The 14,714-nt window shown below is 40.4% G+C and overlaps 1 protein-coding gene across 5 annotated transcripts in view; it reads left to right on the plus strand.

Moving 5' to 3' along the window:
- Nucleotides 1-14,714, plus strand: part of KMT5B (lysine methyltransferase 5B) — a 48,019-nt gene that overhangs the window by 22,666 nt on the left and 10,639 nt on the right. For 2 of the 5 annotated variants that reach the window (XM_025198582.1, XM_025198584.1), the window contains 3 exons: nt 778-945; nt 12,330-12,495; nt 13,098-13,207. In XM_025198582.1, coding sequence (XP_025054367.1) covers nt 12,469-12,495; nt 13,098-13,207 — 137 coding nt within the window. In that variant the 5' untranslated portion in view covers nt 778-945; nt 12,330-12,468. Of the gene's footprint in view, nt 1-777; nt 946-12,329; nt 12,496-13,097; nt 13,208-14,196; nt 14,491-14,714 lie in introns of those variants that run through there. The other 3 variants (XM_006019189.3, XM_025198583.1, XM_014517752.2) reach the window with 2 other exon arrangements.

The raw sequence follows: 14,714 nt of genomic DNA on the forward strand, positions 1-14,714 counted from the left end.
TGTAGGGAATCCAGAAGATCTTTTTGGGGAACCAAGTCAAAGATCCACAGGGTTGGGCAGAGTGCAGGGTCAGGAGGCTAGCCAGGTTGGGTATCCTGGACATAAAACAAGAGTCAAGTCAGGAAGCCAAAGGATCAGGCCAAACTTGGAGTCTGTGAGTAAGCTGGGTCAGGTACCTAGAGAGCCAGGAGAGGCACAAGCCAAAGGTACAATAGCATAGGTACATGGTTGAACTTTGTTGCCTGGATGCATCCTTTTCAGGGGCTTATATTGGAAGAGGTGAAAGGTCATCTGACCCTGGCTGACCACTCTAGGGGCAGGGAGCGGGTGGGTTGCTAGGCCCAGATGGAAAGTTCTGGCCACCTCTGTCTACCCCAATGCTCCACTGAGGAGGTTGCAGACTAGGGTGAGCATTTGTGCTAAGCTAGGCAGGCCAAGGCTCCAGGTGCAAGACTATGACCTGACAGACATAATTGAGCCCCTTTAGTGCTGGGACATGCCATCACCGTTGTGCTGTAGACAAACTTGAATATCTTATAGGTGGAATAGGATCTTACCTTGCCATCATCTTTTAGGATCTGTAAGCTTCAATTTCAGGAGTACTGGAACTGCCTGCCACTAGAGTCTTATATAGCACTTTGCTTCCTCTAGGTCTTGCTCACTCCCACCTCAGCAAAATGTGTCTAGGCAGTAACTTAGACTTGACTTTTTAATTAAATTTGTAAAACTGATTTTCACCATTTTTCCTTTTTCTCTCATGTAACCGTTTTGCTCCAGGTTTTCTAGTGGTGGGAACCCATTCCTGCAGACTGAGCAGCCCTATGTAAGTCAGGGATTCACTCTTCAGTTTGAAGCCATGCTAGAATCCAAGCTTTCACTCTTGCCTGCTTCAGGGAGCCTTCTTTGAGTGCTGGAAAAACGAATCTTTGCTCTATTGAAAATATGGTAATTAGAGGTGATGTCATAACTGACTTGTAATACTTCTCATTTTCCAAACAAATCGGTAATCTGCATTCCAGTTGGACACCTGGACACTTCCAAATTGAATATTAACTAAGGATCCTCTAATTCCACCTGGCTCATATGAGGAGCATAATTCCTACTGTCAACCCTTGGGACTAGTTCAGGATCCCTGCCTCTCAAGACTCTTGTTTCCATGTCTTGATAAGGAAGGGACATGGGAAGTACTTCAGATTCCTAGCAGGCAGTACTGCTACAGGGCAGTGCTCTTTTGTGCTGGCAGCAGTTTCCTGTGTGTTGTAACTACTGTCAAGCACTTGGTGACAACTGATCTGTCTTACTGATGTGTTTAAAAACGTAGCTGTACCTTGTCTGGCTCATAATTGCTTAGTTATATAGCAGGATAGTTGACACCCTGTGGGAGACTAACTTTTTAATTTTATTTTAAATACCTGTGTCTGAGAATGGTGTAGTCCTTTGCTGGATGCAGGCCAGGCTGCCATACTTTAGTCGTAAATGTACGTAAGCCAAATGTGTAAATTTCCTTTCATAAAAGTGAGATGCAATACTTTGTCTCCTATTAGCCCTTCTGGCACAGTTCCTGGGCACAGAGTCCCTGTCTGTTCACCTTTTAAAAGAAAAGGGTTTTTGTTGTTGTTGTTTAAGCTGCACTACTCCTGCACTTTTTCATGCTCCTGCACTTCTTTTCTTTTTGGTGCTTAGAAAATTAATAGTGTGTGGAGGTAGATTCATAAATATTTTAAGATTTACTTACTCTCAGGTAGATGTAGTCTCTGCTTGTTTTCTGTATCCCCAACAAAGCTCTGGATTTACTGTCACAGGATAGGGTTCAGATGCTTTGTTCTGGAAATAGATCCAGCTAGGGCAGTCACAAACTTAAAGATTTTTTTTTACCTACAAGCATTCAGCCAGATGATCACCTACATATTTCTGACACCTGTTGCAGTGCTGCAGATGTGATCCCTGTGATAGTGAGGGAACCTGATATACAAATGAAGTGTTCACAGCTTGAACTAGGTCAAAAGTTTCTTGAGTTGGACAATGCTAGAAATCATTAAAGGTGGTGCCCTTCTCATTCTTGCTTGCATACTTGTGGGCTCTAATCTGGGCTGGGTTCTGAACAGGCAGGGTGAAGCTCAGTCAGTTTTGAATCAGGAGGCAATTGTGCTTTTGAGAAAAAAAAAAAAAGGGGGAGTGCCACTCTGCATCTGGCAGGGGAAAACCACTTGATAGGCAACCTAAGATGACTTGGTGCAAGTCTTTAAGTGGTCACTCAGACTTTAAGTGGCTTGTCTATTTGTAGTTTGGGGCCATCAAAATATGGCCTTCCTTATCAATCAAAACAAGTTTCCCAAGTTCTGCTTGAGAGCACAGCAGAGTTAGATTGCCTTAGCTTTTGCAGTAGGAAAGAAGACTTTGTTCCTCCTTACATCTTCTGTAATATTCCAACTGTAACAATTCTGAGCTTTACAGACTGTTCTCAAAGCTTCTGGCCTTGTCTAAAATCTGTCTAGTTACTTTTCCCCAAAGTGAAAATCTTGTCTCTGTGAATCACCCTAGTATTCTGCTAAGACCTCACTGAAGTGGCTTCACACACAGTGGCCAGCACAGCTCATCAGTTTTTCTAGGTCAAGTTGTCTTCTGCTTGACTGAGAAGTTCTAGCCTAAACTTTTGGAGTCTTGGAAGAAAACAAGTTAGGGAGTGCTGTGCTGCAATACAGAGTTGCTTAAAAGGTTTGTTCTTTCTTGTCCTGATTCAGTTGGACTTTGTCTAAAAAGGCTCCTTAGTTATGCTGAAGACTTGCTGAGGTTCATAATATTTATTTTTCCTTACATGGCAGTAGCTTATAAAATGACCTTTCAACTAATATTCTCCCATCTTGAAACCTTAACAGATGCAAGAGGTTGCAATATGGCAATAACTAAATTTGTAGAAGGATCCGTTGAGCCAGTTTTGATGCTATCCTTCTTATTATCCTGTTTCTCTGATCTTGGAGTTGCCAACTCTGGCCAGCCCATGTTGTCCATATTCCACAAAGATTACACACTATTAACATTCCTGACTATTATAGTTATGGAGCTGCTTAATTCCGCCATCTTTACTGCTCCCCTTCCTGCCAGGGGCGTCTGTCCCACCCTGTAGACTGAGAGGCCAGGCCGTAATGGTTCTGAGAACCACTGGGGAGCCAGCACTTTATTTTTAGGATTTTTTTTTTTTCACCTGATGATTCCACGCCAAAATTGTGGAAATAGCCATTTTCATGGGGTTTGTGGAAACTGCTTTTTTCACAGTTTCTGCAAAATCACAAATAGGCTAGTGCTCTGGTTATAGTTTTAGACTTTTCTCAGTCAGTTGGTGCCTGCATTCCTCCAGAGTTCCATAGTGATCCTGGCAAGAGGGGGTGGCATATCTTGAGAAATATGGGGCGCACAGCATTAAGCCTTATTAGAAAATCAGATGTATCTGTATCCGTTGGAGAAAGGTTCAGAGGTCAGGTTTCATAAATGTATACAGCTGTATTCAATAACATTATGAACTAGTTGATGCTCCCCGTGTCTGATCTGTGAGTTTACTTAGCTAAGGAATAGGCTTTCAAAATAATGTGTCCACAGTGAGCTGTGCTGGAAATCTGTAGGGCTGATATAAACATCACGCGTTGCATGAAGAATGAGTTTCAAGAGCAGACTTTTGATCATTGTTTAACCTGGCAGAGCATGTCTGTGTGCTTCCTCATGGAGAGTTGTAGAGGCAGTGCCACAAGGAAACAAAGGGGTTGGGCTGTGGACAAGAAATACTATTTTCTAGCTGTATTGCCTCCAGAGTTGTACAGAATTCCCCTCTACTTCTGAGCCCATTTCTAAATTTGGCTTCTAGAAGTAGTGGCCTTCCAGGGACTATTAGAAGGCTAGGATGTTAAGCTCTTGACTAAGGGATCTTGGGGTTTGAAAGATTTGTGTGTATGCTCAAAACTGCCAGACCCTGCTAAATGAGGCTAATATAGCTTTGTAAGCGGGTATACCTCTTTTCGTGTCTTGTTCCCACAGGGCCTCCCTGTAGAATGTGTGTTTAATTCAAGTAAATAGCATTTTTAACAGCGCATTTGTTTTCATCTGGAGTTTATTTACCTTCTTGAGACCCAGATTCTTACAAATATGGAAAATTCACTTAATTTAGAAAGTCACTGGTTTAAAAACTGTATGTTCTCTAATCTTTCTCTCTTTTTTTTTTTTAATTTGAATTGATCTTGCCATTTTTATTTAGCCACAGTCCTCTCAGTTCTTTCTCCCTCCCCCTAGCCCCCCTGCCAAATATCAGTTATTTTGGATTTAACCATTTTGTATCAGAGGAGTTCAGTAAAACGTGCTGCTGATTTTATTATTATTATTATTATTATTATTATTATTATGTTTGTTCTGTCATATCATTCAGCTGAAATGCAGCTGGAGTATTAAAACTTTATAAAACCTCTTCATAGTACATGGACTGCAGTACATCCAGTAATAACATTAACTGACAGACTGGCAATATGAAGTGGAATGGGAAGTTAGTAAAAAAATAAATAAATAAAAATAAATCTCTGACTACCTTTATCCAAAAATGAAAAGCATTTATTTGCTAAGTTTTACTGACAAAAATGAAATTGTGTCTGAGTGCCCCCCTTCCCACTTCAGTTTTAGATGTAAATAATTTATTCATACAGATATAATTTATAGTTTGCATTTAAAATTCTTGAACTGAAGTAGACTAAATTAGTGAGCTGCTATCCCACAAGGTCTCCCTTGATTTTTAGAGATGTAGTTTTCCTTTTCACCTGCAGTATGCAAAGTTGACTTTTCTTCGTTAATAACATTTGAAGATGAAGTGCAAAAGCAGATTTTATTTTAAAATTGTCTGATTTTTATACAAATTACTTTCGCTCTGCAAAATTTAAGGAATTTCCATGTGCAAAGACCATGTCTGCTAGTAAAAAGTGTTGCATATGTATTAAAATAAACACTTTGACTTTCCAAATTGATTATAAATGAAACCTTTCAATTTTTCCCACTGCACCATAGCCCTATAGCATTAGCTGTTGTACTAATGCTACAGTGTTAGATGCAGCATAATATGTTTTGTTTTCACGTCCACCAAAGTGAGTAAACTCTTAAATAAATGGCATTGGGAAGCAGTTTTTGGTCACTTCAAATTTTGTTCTCTTCATCCTTCACTAGTACAGCATGATAGATGTATGTACTTTGTGGAGTTCCATGCTGTATCTCTTGCCGGATCATGTTGCCGTTTGTTCAAACTCACTGCTGTCAGTGACTAAATTAATCAAGGTACTGTCCTCCTGAACTTACCAGAACCTTTCCTTTAACTTCCTTTATAGGCAAGCATCTCACTGATCCTTGGCTTTATAACTTGGAGTTTCAAGATTCTTTAAGTAACCCTGAGGTAAGAGAAACTTGAGAGAGAGAGAGAACTTCGCCTCCCCCTGACAGCCTTACTAAATAGAGCAGTGGTTCTCAACCTTTTTAGACTTAAGGTATGCCTCAGGAAATGCCAGCTCTTATTTTTCACTTGTTTTTTGACTACAGAAAAATAAGAGCAATTCTTCCATTGTTAACACCTCAGACCACAACTGGTCAGAATGTTTTTGATGCTGTGGATTCCTATTTGGAATCTCTTGTGAAGCATATTTGCACACCTAACAGTGAACATTGTGTAGCACCCCATGGCACTCTTGACAGGATCTTAAGGCACCCTCGGATGCCACAGCATCATGGTTGAGAATCACTGAAATAGGACCTTCTCAGTTACGAGCACCAAACTGGGACAGACCATCATCTAGTTGACTGTCAAATTCCAGCATCCTCAAGAACTTTATTATCTTGTTGTTTACTTATCTTTCCCCGTAAGTACTTTACGGGGAAATTTTAAAAGATCTGTACTCTCCTGCTTATCAAAATGAAGTGGTTTTCTGCCAAGATACTATTAAGGCAGAAGTTTTGCTCTTGGTTTCCATAACTCCTTTATGAGGTGTATGGAAAACTCCTGTTTCATGAGATTTTTGGCTCTCATGCTCTTGTTAGCACTCAGAAGGACTATCTTAATGACCAGACTTCAACACTTCAATACTTCAGAGTGTTCAGAATAATATGTTTAGTTTCTTTCTGTCCAAAGCCATCAAATATGGTACCTGCTGTGAGCTGTCCAGAAGTTCCATTTGGCACGGCTCATATTCTAACTGCATCCTCAGTTTAGAGGCTGTCTCCTTTTTTTCCCTTTTTTCTTTTCTTTTTTCCTTCCTGGAGCAAGTCCCTTGTTGACCCTGAAGGTCTCTTCTTTTACTCATATTTTCATGTGTGTTTACTAGTGACATTCTTTTCAGACTTTTGTAAACTCTATTTGGGATATTATAGAGGAAATGCTTGTCTGCTATTTCCAGCGCACAAGTTGGGTTCTTTGTGGGAACCAGTGATGAATCCCTGCCATGCCAGAGCTATGGTGGTTATGTAGTGCCTGACACTGGCCTCCCAGAATGAAGTACCACAATACAAACTGCACACAATCAGACCCAACTAAAACATTGTTGGTTAAAGCTGTCCAACACCTTCCAAGGACAATAATCCCACAAGCTCTTTTAAGGAAGAATAGGCTTTTGGGGTAATTTGGTATATTGAGGTATCGGTGCTTTGAGTTAGGCCATCACCATATGGCAGGGGGGTGAAAACTGTGGTCTGCAGGCCAGATCTGGCCTATAGAGCTGCTCGATTCAGCCTGCTAGGTAACCAACAGGCCACCTGAGGTTGGTGGTGGTGGCTGCTGCAGTATCCAGATCCCTTAGGCCACAGTGAACATGACTATCCGTGACAGGCGGGCAAATGAGAGTGGATACAACCCTGGTTGCCCTCTGGCTGCTTTGCCTGTCGTCAGTGCCATGGCCCTAGCTCCTGACTGTCAGCCCCGTCGCTGCCCTATGCTGAAGCTGCTACCCTGTGCCAGAGCTAGAGCTGCTACTGCAGCTTGTGGCATGTGGTGGCAACTTCAGCTTGGTCATGAGGTGTGCAGTGAGAGCCGGAGCTGTGCTACCTGCCTTGTGCCAGAGCCACATGCTGCCATGTGCTGTGGGCTGTATCTGGTCCACAGACAGCCCTGTAGTTTGGATCCAGTCCAGGCTGCAAAATAAGTTTGACACCCCTGCCATATGGTATGTTGCGAAAGCACACATCTGAGTTCAGTCAGTGCCTTCATCAGCATTTTGGATTTCGAGACTCCTGGCTGTTTGATAAATTTCTAATTGTCAGGATTCGATATGGGTAATACCCTTGAAGCAAGGTGCCAAACATCTGAATGTAACAAGAGGACATTGCTGGGTTCAGTGCCCCTCATCCTATTCCCAGATATCTATTGTTTACTGTCACCTGGGTTTTGTCTCCTTCCTAACAATGCCTTTTCTAGTATAGTGTTTTGATTAGAAATGTTTCAAATGCTGCAGGAAACCATTGTGCATAGCTTTAGAGCCTTAAACACTAGGAGTGCTCCACATACACAGTTTATCTACACGTGACTTTACACGAGTACAGCACCTCAAGAGCTCTGTTCCCAGTTTGATTTTTTTGCAAGTCTACACACTGTTTGACACTTAATTGATTGCTTTCAGGATTTTTGGGGGTCGGTGGTGCTGGTTTTGTGGAGGTTTTTTAATCTTTTTTTCTTTTCAAGACTTCTGGATACACAACTGTCTCCACTTATTTTATGTATATGCTGCTGCCAGCCAGCTAGGGAAATTTCAATGTTTATGCTTCAGTGGAAATATTTCTCTGCTGCTTGTGATTTGTTAAATAGCAATCCATTCCTTCTAAACAAATTTTTGTCATCATCCTGGTTGAGGGAGCAACAAGACTTCCATCCCACCTGTAGATGGAATAGATTTACGTGTACAGGAAAGTATATTCTTACTAAACCCAAGTTTCATCTGAAAGGATCTTTCTATATTTCTTATCATGTGTTGGATATTAGGTTGGGCTTGACACTTCATATTTAGTATTGAAAGGTACCAAGCTCTATCCAAAACATAGAAAACAGTTGAAGGCTTTTTGAAATAATCTTAAGTGTTTTGAAAATAGCTCCATGATTCAGTCAGTCTTAAAGAGGGTACTTCCCATAGCCTACTATGAAATTTAGCTTTCAGTCATGGACATGGATAAAGGAGCAATTAGAGTCAGCTTACAGATTCTTTCAATAACTCTTTTTGCTCTGATACGACCTTGGGCAAAGGTCATATTCCCTGTCAGTTTGTTTCTGAAGGAGGAAGAGACAAAATTTGTTTGCCAGTGATTTGTTATTTTGGTATACTTCCTATTGCTGCAAGCCAGTTTTTACTCTGTGTGTGTTGGGAGGGGTGGGGGGCGAGGGTCCTAATTGAATTTTCATTTATTAAATGTTTCTTGTTGACAGTGTTAAAATAATATATTATTGGGACTTCCTTCAAACTTATTTTTAAGAGTGACAATCTGGCACTCTTGGCCTCTTTTAAAAAATGGGAAATTTGCTTACATTGTAATGTTACTACTTTTTAAGATAGTGTGCAAGCTTCTTGGTCACCTGTCCCTCCACCTCTCCTCTGAATTTGGGAGTTTTTAATATTGACAGTGATCTGCGCAATTTGCTTTATAGACACTCCTGCCTCCATTTTTATCTGGTTTACTTCTTTGGTATTTTTATATAAATTTAATAAAAATGGATACATTTAACTTTTTGTGTCTAACTGGGGTTTCAAAGACTGTTTTCTGCTTTCAGAGTAACTGACTGGAATGTTCTGAGACCTCTTGGGTGAAGCAGTATCAGTAGAGTATAGTCTTCAAAATGGTCTAAAAAGTGCCTCTGAGAACTAAAATTCTAAGAACCAGTGAAAACACTGTAATCGCTGTGCCTTTGACACATGTAGAAGACAGAAGAGGAAGGGTTGCATGCCAGTAATGCCACTACTGAAGGCAGTGGAAACCAGCCATTTAATGCCTGTATATAGCATTTCATTCAGCAGTTGCCATTTTGTATGCTCTCTTTGAACAGGATTCAGTCACTCTTTAGATTGTCCAGGTATTGCCAAAAGATTGTAACAACCCTTGGCACTCATGCTGGAGTCAGGAGACTTAAGAATGAGACTCCTGCATGATGCTTTTGTAATTGATCTTTAGTAGAGTGGGTTAAGTACTCGTTTTTCACTTCTGTCGTCAGTCATACAGGTGTGAGGGGAAATGTTTTGTTCAAAATAAATTGTAAGTATTGCTTATAATTTAGTCAGTTCAGGAGTTGTTGTAGAGGGCAAACCAGGAAAGATACTATCATGTTGGTTGCAAATAAGTGTATGCAAGCCGTTTGCCTACAGTAGTCCTGTTATATGGTTGTTTGGTGTACTTTGTACTTCTGGCCAATTAAACTTATCTTGCTGCTGTCTAAAGAAATGAAAAAAAGAAAGGTGAAGCTGAAAATCAGAGCAAAGAAGTCCCAATTTTAATGTTAGTGACCACTTCAACTTAGGAGCCACCATTGGAATGTTCTGACATTTGTATCTTAAGAACAGTCCATTTCGTATAGTTTATTAAATCCAGATACTACCTTCCTTCCAGCACCCCAAAAAAGAAGGGATTGCCCTTAACATGTCTACTTAAAATGTGTTACAGAATGTACAGAAATGTAACCTGACTAATTCATATACTTTTATTTCCAAGTTGAATCTTCTTTCCAGAGCATGTTCAAGACCCAGCTCTTTCTCTCCCTTATTTAGGTATATTTTGTTAATGGAGAGTTCCATTTTCAGCTGTCTGGCTTAAACCAAAAATATCAACAGCAAATGGTTGTAATCTTACTAGTGAACACCTGTAGTCTTGAACCAAATCTTGCCACCTTGTTAAACTTTGTTCTAACTAATAAAAAGTCTAGCAGTGATCTTGTCACTTCTTATAAAGGGACATTTGCAAGGTTCTTTGCTTGAAGTTCTACTGGCTGCTGTACCAATCTTTTGGCAGTATGTGAATGATCTACAGAATGACTGTGTGTGTTCCAGGAGAGCATACCAAATGGACCCGGCGATGAATGAAACGCTAGTATAAAAGTAGAACCATGGAACTGCAGCCGTTTGCACTGCCATCACTAGCAGCATTACTATTATGGAGCCATTCTTCTGCCTCCCACTTGTGTCAAGGGCATAAAGATTATAGTATTTTTCTGAAGCAGGAAACAGTCCAATTTATCTTTTGTTAGATTTGATTAAACTTTTTGTTGTCCTCATCCTAAAGAGAGCATTCAGAGTCCTTAACTTCTGGTGTTCTCTGAGGCGAGTAGCGAATAAAATGAATGCAAGCTTTGCTGTATCAGAACATGCATCACTGAAAACATTTGAAATGTTAACAAAACAAGCATATGAATGATTCAGTAACCCATTTCAGAAAAAAATTAATGGGATGAGAGCTCAACCAGACTGTTTGAACTTAAATTTCCTTCAAAAGTCATACTTTTCTCTAAGTACAGGTGTTCTGAGTCAATAATGAAACAAAATTAAAATCGGTATGATAAAACCCTAATGAAGATACTGAAACAACTGCGAGCTTCAAGAAACTATGTAAAATTTGTAAGCATGTAGGGAATGTTCTCCTTTCTTAAACAACATAGTGATGTCTTGTTTAAACAGGTAGGCATTTAGGCTGCTGACAGACTTTTAAAAAAAACAACAACAAAACAAGTGCGTTACCGGAAGAGGCGTTGCATCAGTTTGACTCGGTTCCTGCAACATCTGTATAGACTGCACACTTCAAGCGAGGCCTTTTGGCACTTTTATCTAGTAACCGATTCAATCAGCTATTAGCAAACACCAAAAAGCCCCCCACTAAAGCATGTGAGCTATACAGATGTTGATAGAGCCGGGTCAAACTGATGTAATGCCTCTTCTGGGCATGTGCTGTGCTGGGAGCAGGGGTGCACAGAGCTGAAAGTAAAGTGATGTTTTGGGGGTGGGTTGTGGCTTTAAGCAGCATTAATGGCAAAAAGCTGCATAAAAAGTTTTGGGGGTTTTTTGGTTGGGTGTTGGGGGGTCCGTCCCCCCGGTCACTATAGTAAAAGTCCACTGAGGTATGTTGTGTACTTGCATTCAAACTGCACATAATAATAATTCAGTCACAAACCACTCCTGCATAAGTGCTAGCTGTCTTCTACCTACTACTAAGGCTAGAGGTTGCATTGCTTGGGCATCTCTAGTTTTAGAAAAAAGTCCCAGCCTCCTGCCAGCAATACAGAAGAAATGCCTGTCCCATCACCAAGAATTTATCTGCTGTGGGTGAGACGGGTAGATTCATTCCTTTTTCTGATCTTCAAGATCAAGGGAACTAGCTATAATAGTTTTTCTGTGTAATGCTTAATAATATTGCTTTCACATTTCAATAATTGTTCAGTAATCCTATTTTTATTAGTCCGTTTTTTTGGAGAGAGGTTTTTCTGTCGGACTAGTTTGCTTTCATGGATAGACTTTTAAACTGGAATGCGTTCTTCATATGGATGCAAATGTAGAGTTGGTGAACCATAGAAATATACAGTGTTGCCCTCCCTGAGGGCACTGATAAATGGCCGGAAACCTCTAGGAATACTTTTATTTTCCCCATATTTAGTAGCAAAATAGTTATAGGGAATTATGATAGACTTGTCAGTATCCTGCAGGTTGTGGGGTTTTTTAGATCTTTAAAGCAAACACCGAAAGCTTTTGTTGAAGCAGTCTACAACCTAGAGTCAAACACTAATGTAGTTCTGCTCTTCCATGAGTCTTTTGATTCATTTGAGCTTTGTTTCTTAAGTTCTGTTTGTACCGTTTTTCTTAGCTGTTGATCTGAAGACGAGTTTTTGTTGTTGTTTTTATTTTTTAAACATTTCAGCCTAATAGTGCTATGTAGCTCTCCAATTTTAGTGTTATAGGGTAGAGTAATGATGCCTGATCCAGTTTAGTTGCAGTGGTACTAGTCCATTGTGAAATGACTAGCAAGGGAAGGATATGGAAAATTCTTGTTTTCCTGTGTCATCTTTTCTCCCTGAATGTCAGGCAGCAGACAATAAACCATCATTCGGTATTATTGGGCCTTGGTCTAATCTGAGACCTACTATATAAGTAAACTATAGTTTTCATCAGAATAAATGTTCTTTAAAGTTTTTCAGATTTGCTTTAGTGCTAGAAATGAGGGATCTAACTAGGTCTACCTGATGTTAGTTTCTTGATGCTCAGAGGTGAATAATCCTTGCCACCAGTGGGGAAAAGCTTTATGTGAAAGATTTAAATAAGGATGGATAACAGTTGACTGGAATGGCTTTATTTTTATTTCAGGTTTCGACCCATAAAAGGAAGGCAGGAGGAGTTGAAGGAGGTGATTGAACGTTTTAAGAAAGATGAGCACTTAGAAAAAGCCTTCAAGTCCTTGACGTCAGGTGACTGGGCCCGGCACTATTTTCTTAACAAGAACAAAATGCAGGAAAGGTTGTTCAAAGAACATGTAGGTGTATTTATAATTAATGCACACTTTCAGATTGTTCATATGTATTTTTGCAACTTAATAGAGCAGTCACTGAATCCAGTAACTGGTCTTTTCTCTTCCTTTGGGGCTTAATGTCAATGTAAAGAGGAGGAGTAGAGAACTGGACTTTTCCTTAAAGAACCGATGCAAGACCGTTCTCAAAAAATACATGTAATCATAAGATCCTCTTAACTCCCCAAAGAACTTCCTAATAAGTTCAGTGAGAGATTAAACCACCGCTTCCTGTCTTCCTAGCTGGACTGTAGTGCCACCTGAGGTATCCTTTGATATTGAGTTAATCAGAACCATGGTGGGTTATCAAAGTAAACAATTTCAAGTGGTTTTGAAGGAAAAATAAGAGACTAGGGTAATATGTACAGTTAAAATATTATCTTGGAAGTCCACAAATTTAAAGGTACTAAATATAGTAAAGCAATATTGATTTCAAAGATGAATCTAATAATGGTGGTTTTCTTAATTAATCAACTTTCAACGTTTTATGGAAGAAATTTTTGTGAATTTTCTTCCACTTTTAATACAGCAGAGTGGTTTCTTTGCTCTCTCCCACCCCCCCATTGCAGGTATTTATTTATTTACGAATGTTTGCAACTGACAGTGGATTTGAGATCTTACCTTGCAATCGATATTCTTCAGAGCAAAATGGAGCCAAGATTGTTGCAACAAAAGAGTGGCAAGTATTGTGATTAGCAATTAGGAAAATCATACCTAATGTTTATTTTTATTTTTTTTCTAAAGGGGAGGAGGGGGATAAAATTCTTTGTAAATGCAACAGCTATAGAATTAGAATTGCAAGCAACTGAAGATTGGTAAATTGAGGTTTGTAATTGATGTTTCAGGGTGGGCGTGTGTGTGTGACCAGTCAGTTGTTGCATAATAAATTCCATATACTTGCACCCATCCTCCTCTTACATAGGAGCAAGGGGAAGGTAGGCATCTATGACCACCCTCCAGTTCCTCATGACCACCAAGGTCCAGCAGGCCCTTGGTGTCTTCCTTTGTTGTATATTGTGTGGTGGGTTTTTAACTCATTTTCCATGTCTTTGGGAGTTTTCTTGGGTAGTCATTACAGACATCACCCAAATGTATAAACAGCAGGAGACTTGCTTTAAATCTCTACTCGTTATAGAACAAGATTTCAGACCCAAGACTGTTTAAAGAGCTCAGCAACATCTACTTTGGGACACTTCTTTGCTTCACATACTTGGTTTCTAGACTGGCTGTGTCTGGTGTATGTGGAGTCAGATTCAGATTGATAGAATCTAATTTGAGAGAATCTGAAACTCCACTCAGAAGAACAGCTTGTCAGTGGGAATGGGAATGTCTAGCATAAGAGGATTGAAATCCTGATGGAGTCTTGTTACAGACCTGGCATGCCTACATTGAAAAGAAACTAGTAATTGAGGGTTTGTAGAACAGCTATGGTAGGCATAAAGGCATTGGGATTTGCTATTTAAAAGGTGTCTGATGACCCACATGGCCTCAGACTCACCTTCAGCTCCCCATGCTGCCACACTGCCCTGGCCTCTGGGGTGAAGGCAGGAAGTGGCAGCTGGAGCAGGGAGGGGGGAACCTGGAGACTGGTTGCTATTGCAGCTGGAGCTGTAGGGTGTGGGAGGGGAAGGGGAGCAGTGGCTAGGTGAAAGCCCAAGGGCCACCCATTAAACCTTTGAGAGTTTGGGGTCTGATACTTGAAGGTTCAGGGTTTCATTCCGGTCATTTGAGCATGCTTCTTTTTCAAAGAGCCTTATCTCTGAAGATCTACTTATCACAGGGGGTACAGAGATGGTATTGGCATTCTTCTCATGTGAGTCAAAAGAAAGCTTCTTTGTGCTGTGTCCTAAACAGGCACAAGACCCCCAACTCAACTCAAAATGCAGGAAGCTGTGATTGTGATTGTTCTAGCCAGAAGAAGAGGTGGATGAAGGAGAAGGAGAAGAAGCACAGAACTGATAGGTTTCCCCATTTCTATCATTAGATATCATTAAAGGGGGGAGATGATGGGGCCTCACCTTCTAGTATATCTTTGTGTAGTAGCTCTTCAGTGTTGGGTAGAAAGATAGAAACAGATGAAACTTTGTCATTGGCGTCCTTGTACCAGATGGCTGTGGAAGCTCCAACAGTCAACCATTTTGCTGCTGCTGCTTCCTTTGACCTCGGGGAAGAGTGTAGAACCCCTG

Source organism: Alligator sinensis, unplaced genomic scaffold (assembly GCF_000455745.1).
Source record: "Alligator sinensis unplaced genomic scaffold, ASM45574v1 scaffold907_1, whole genome shotgun sequence".
In the NCBI taxonomy this organism is placed as follows: domain Eukaryota; kingdom Metazoa; phylum Chordata; order Crocodylia; family Alligatoridae; genus Alligator; species Alligator sinensis.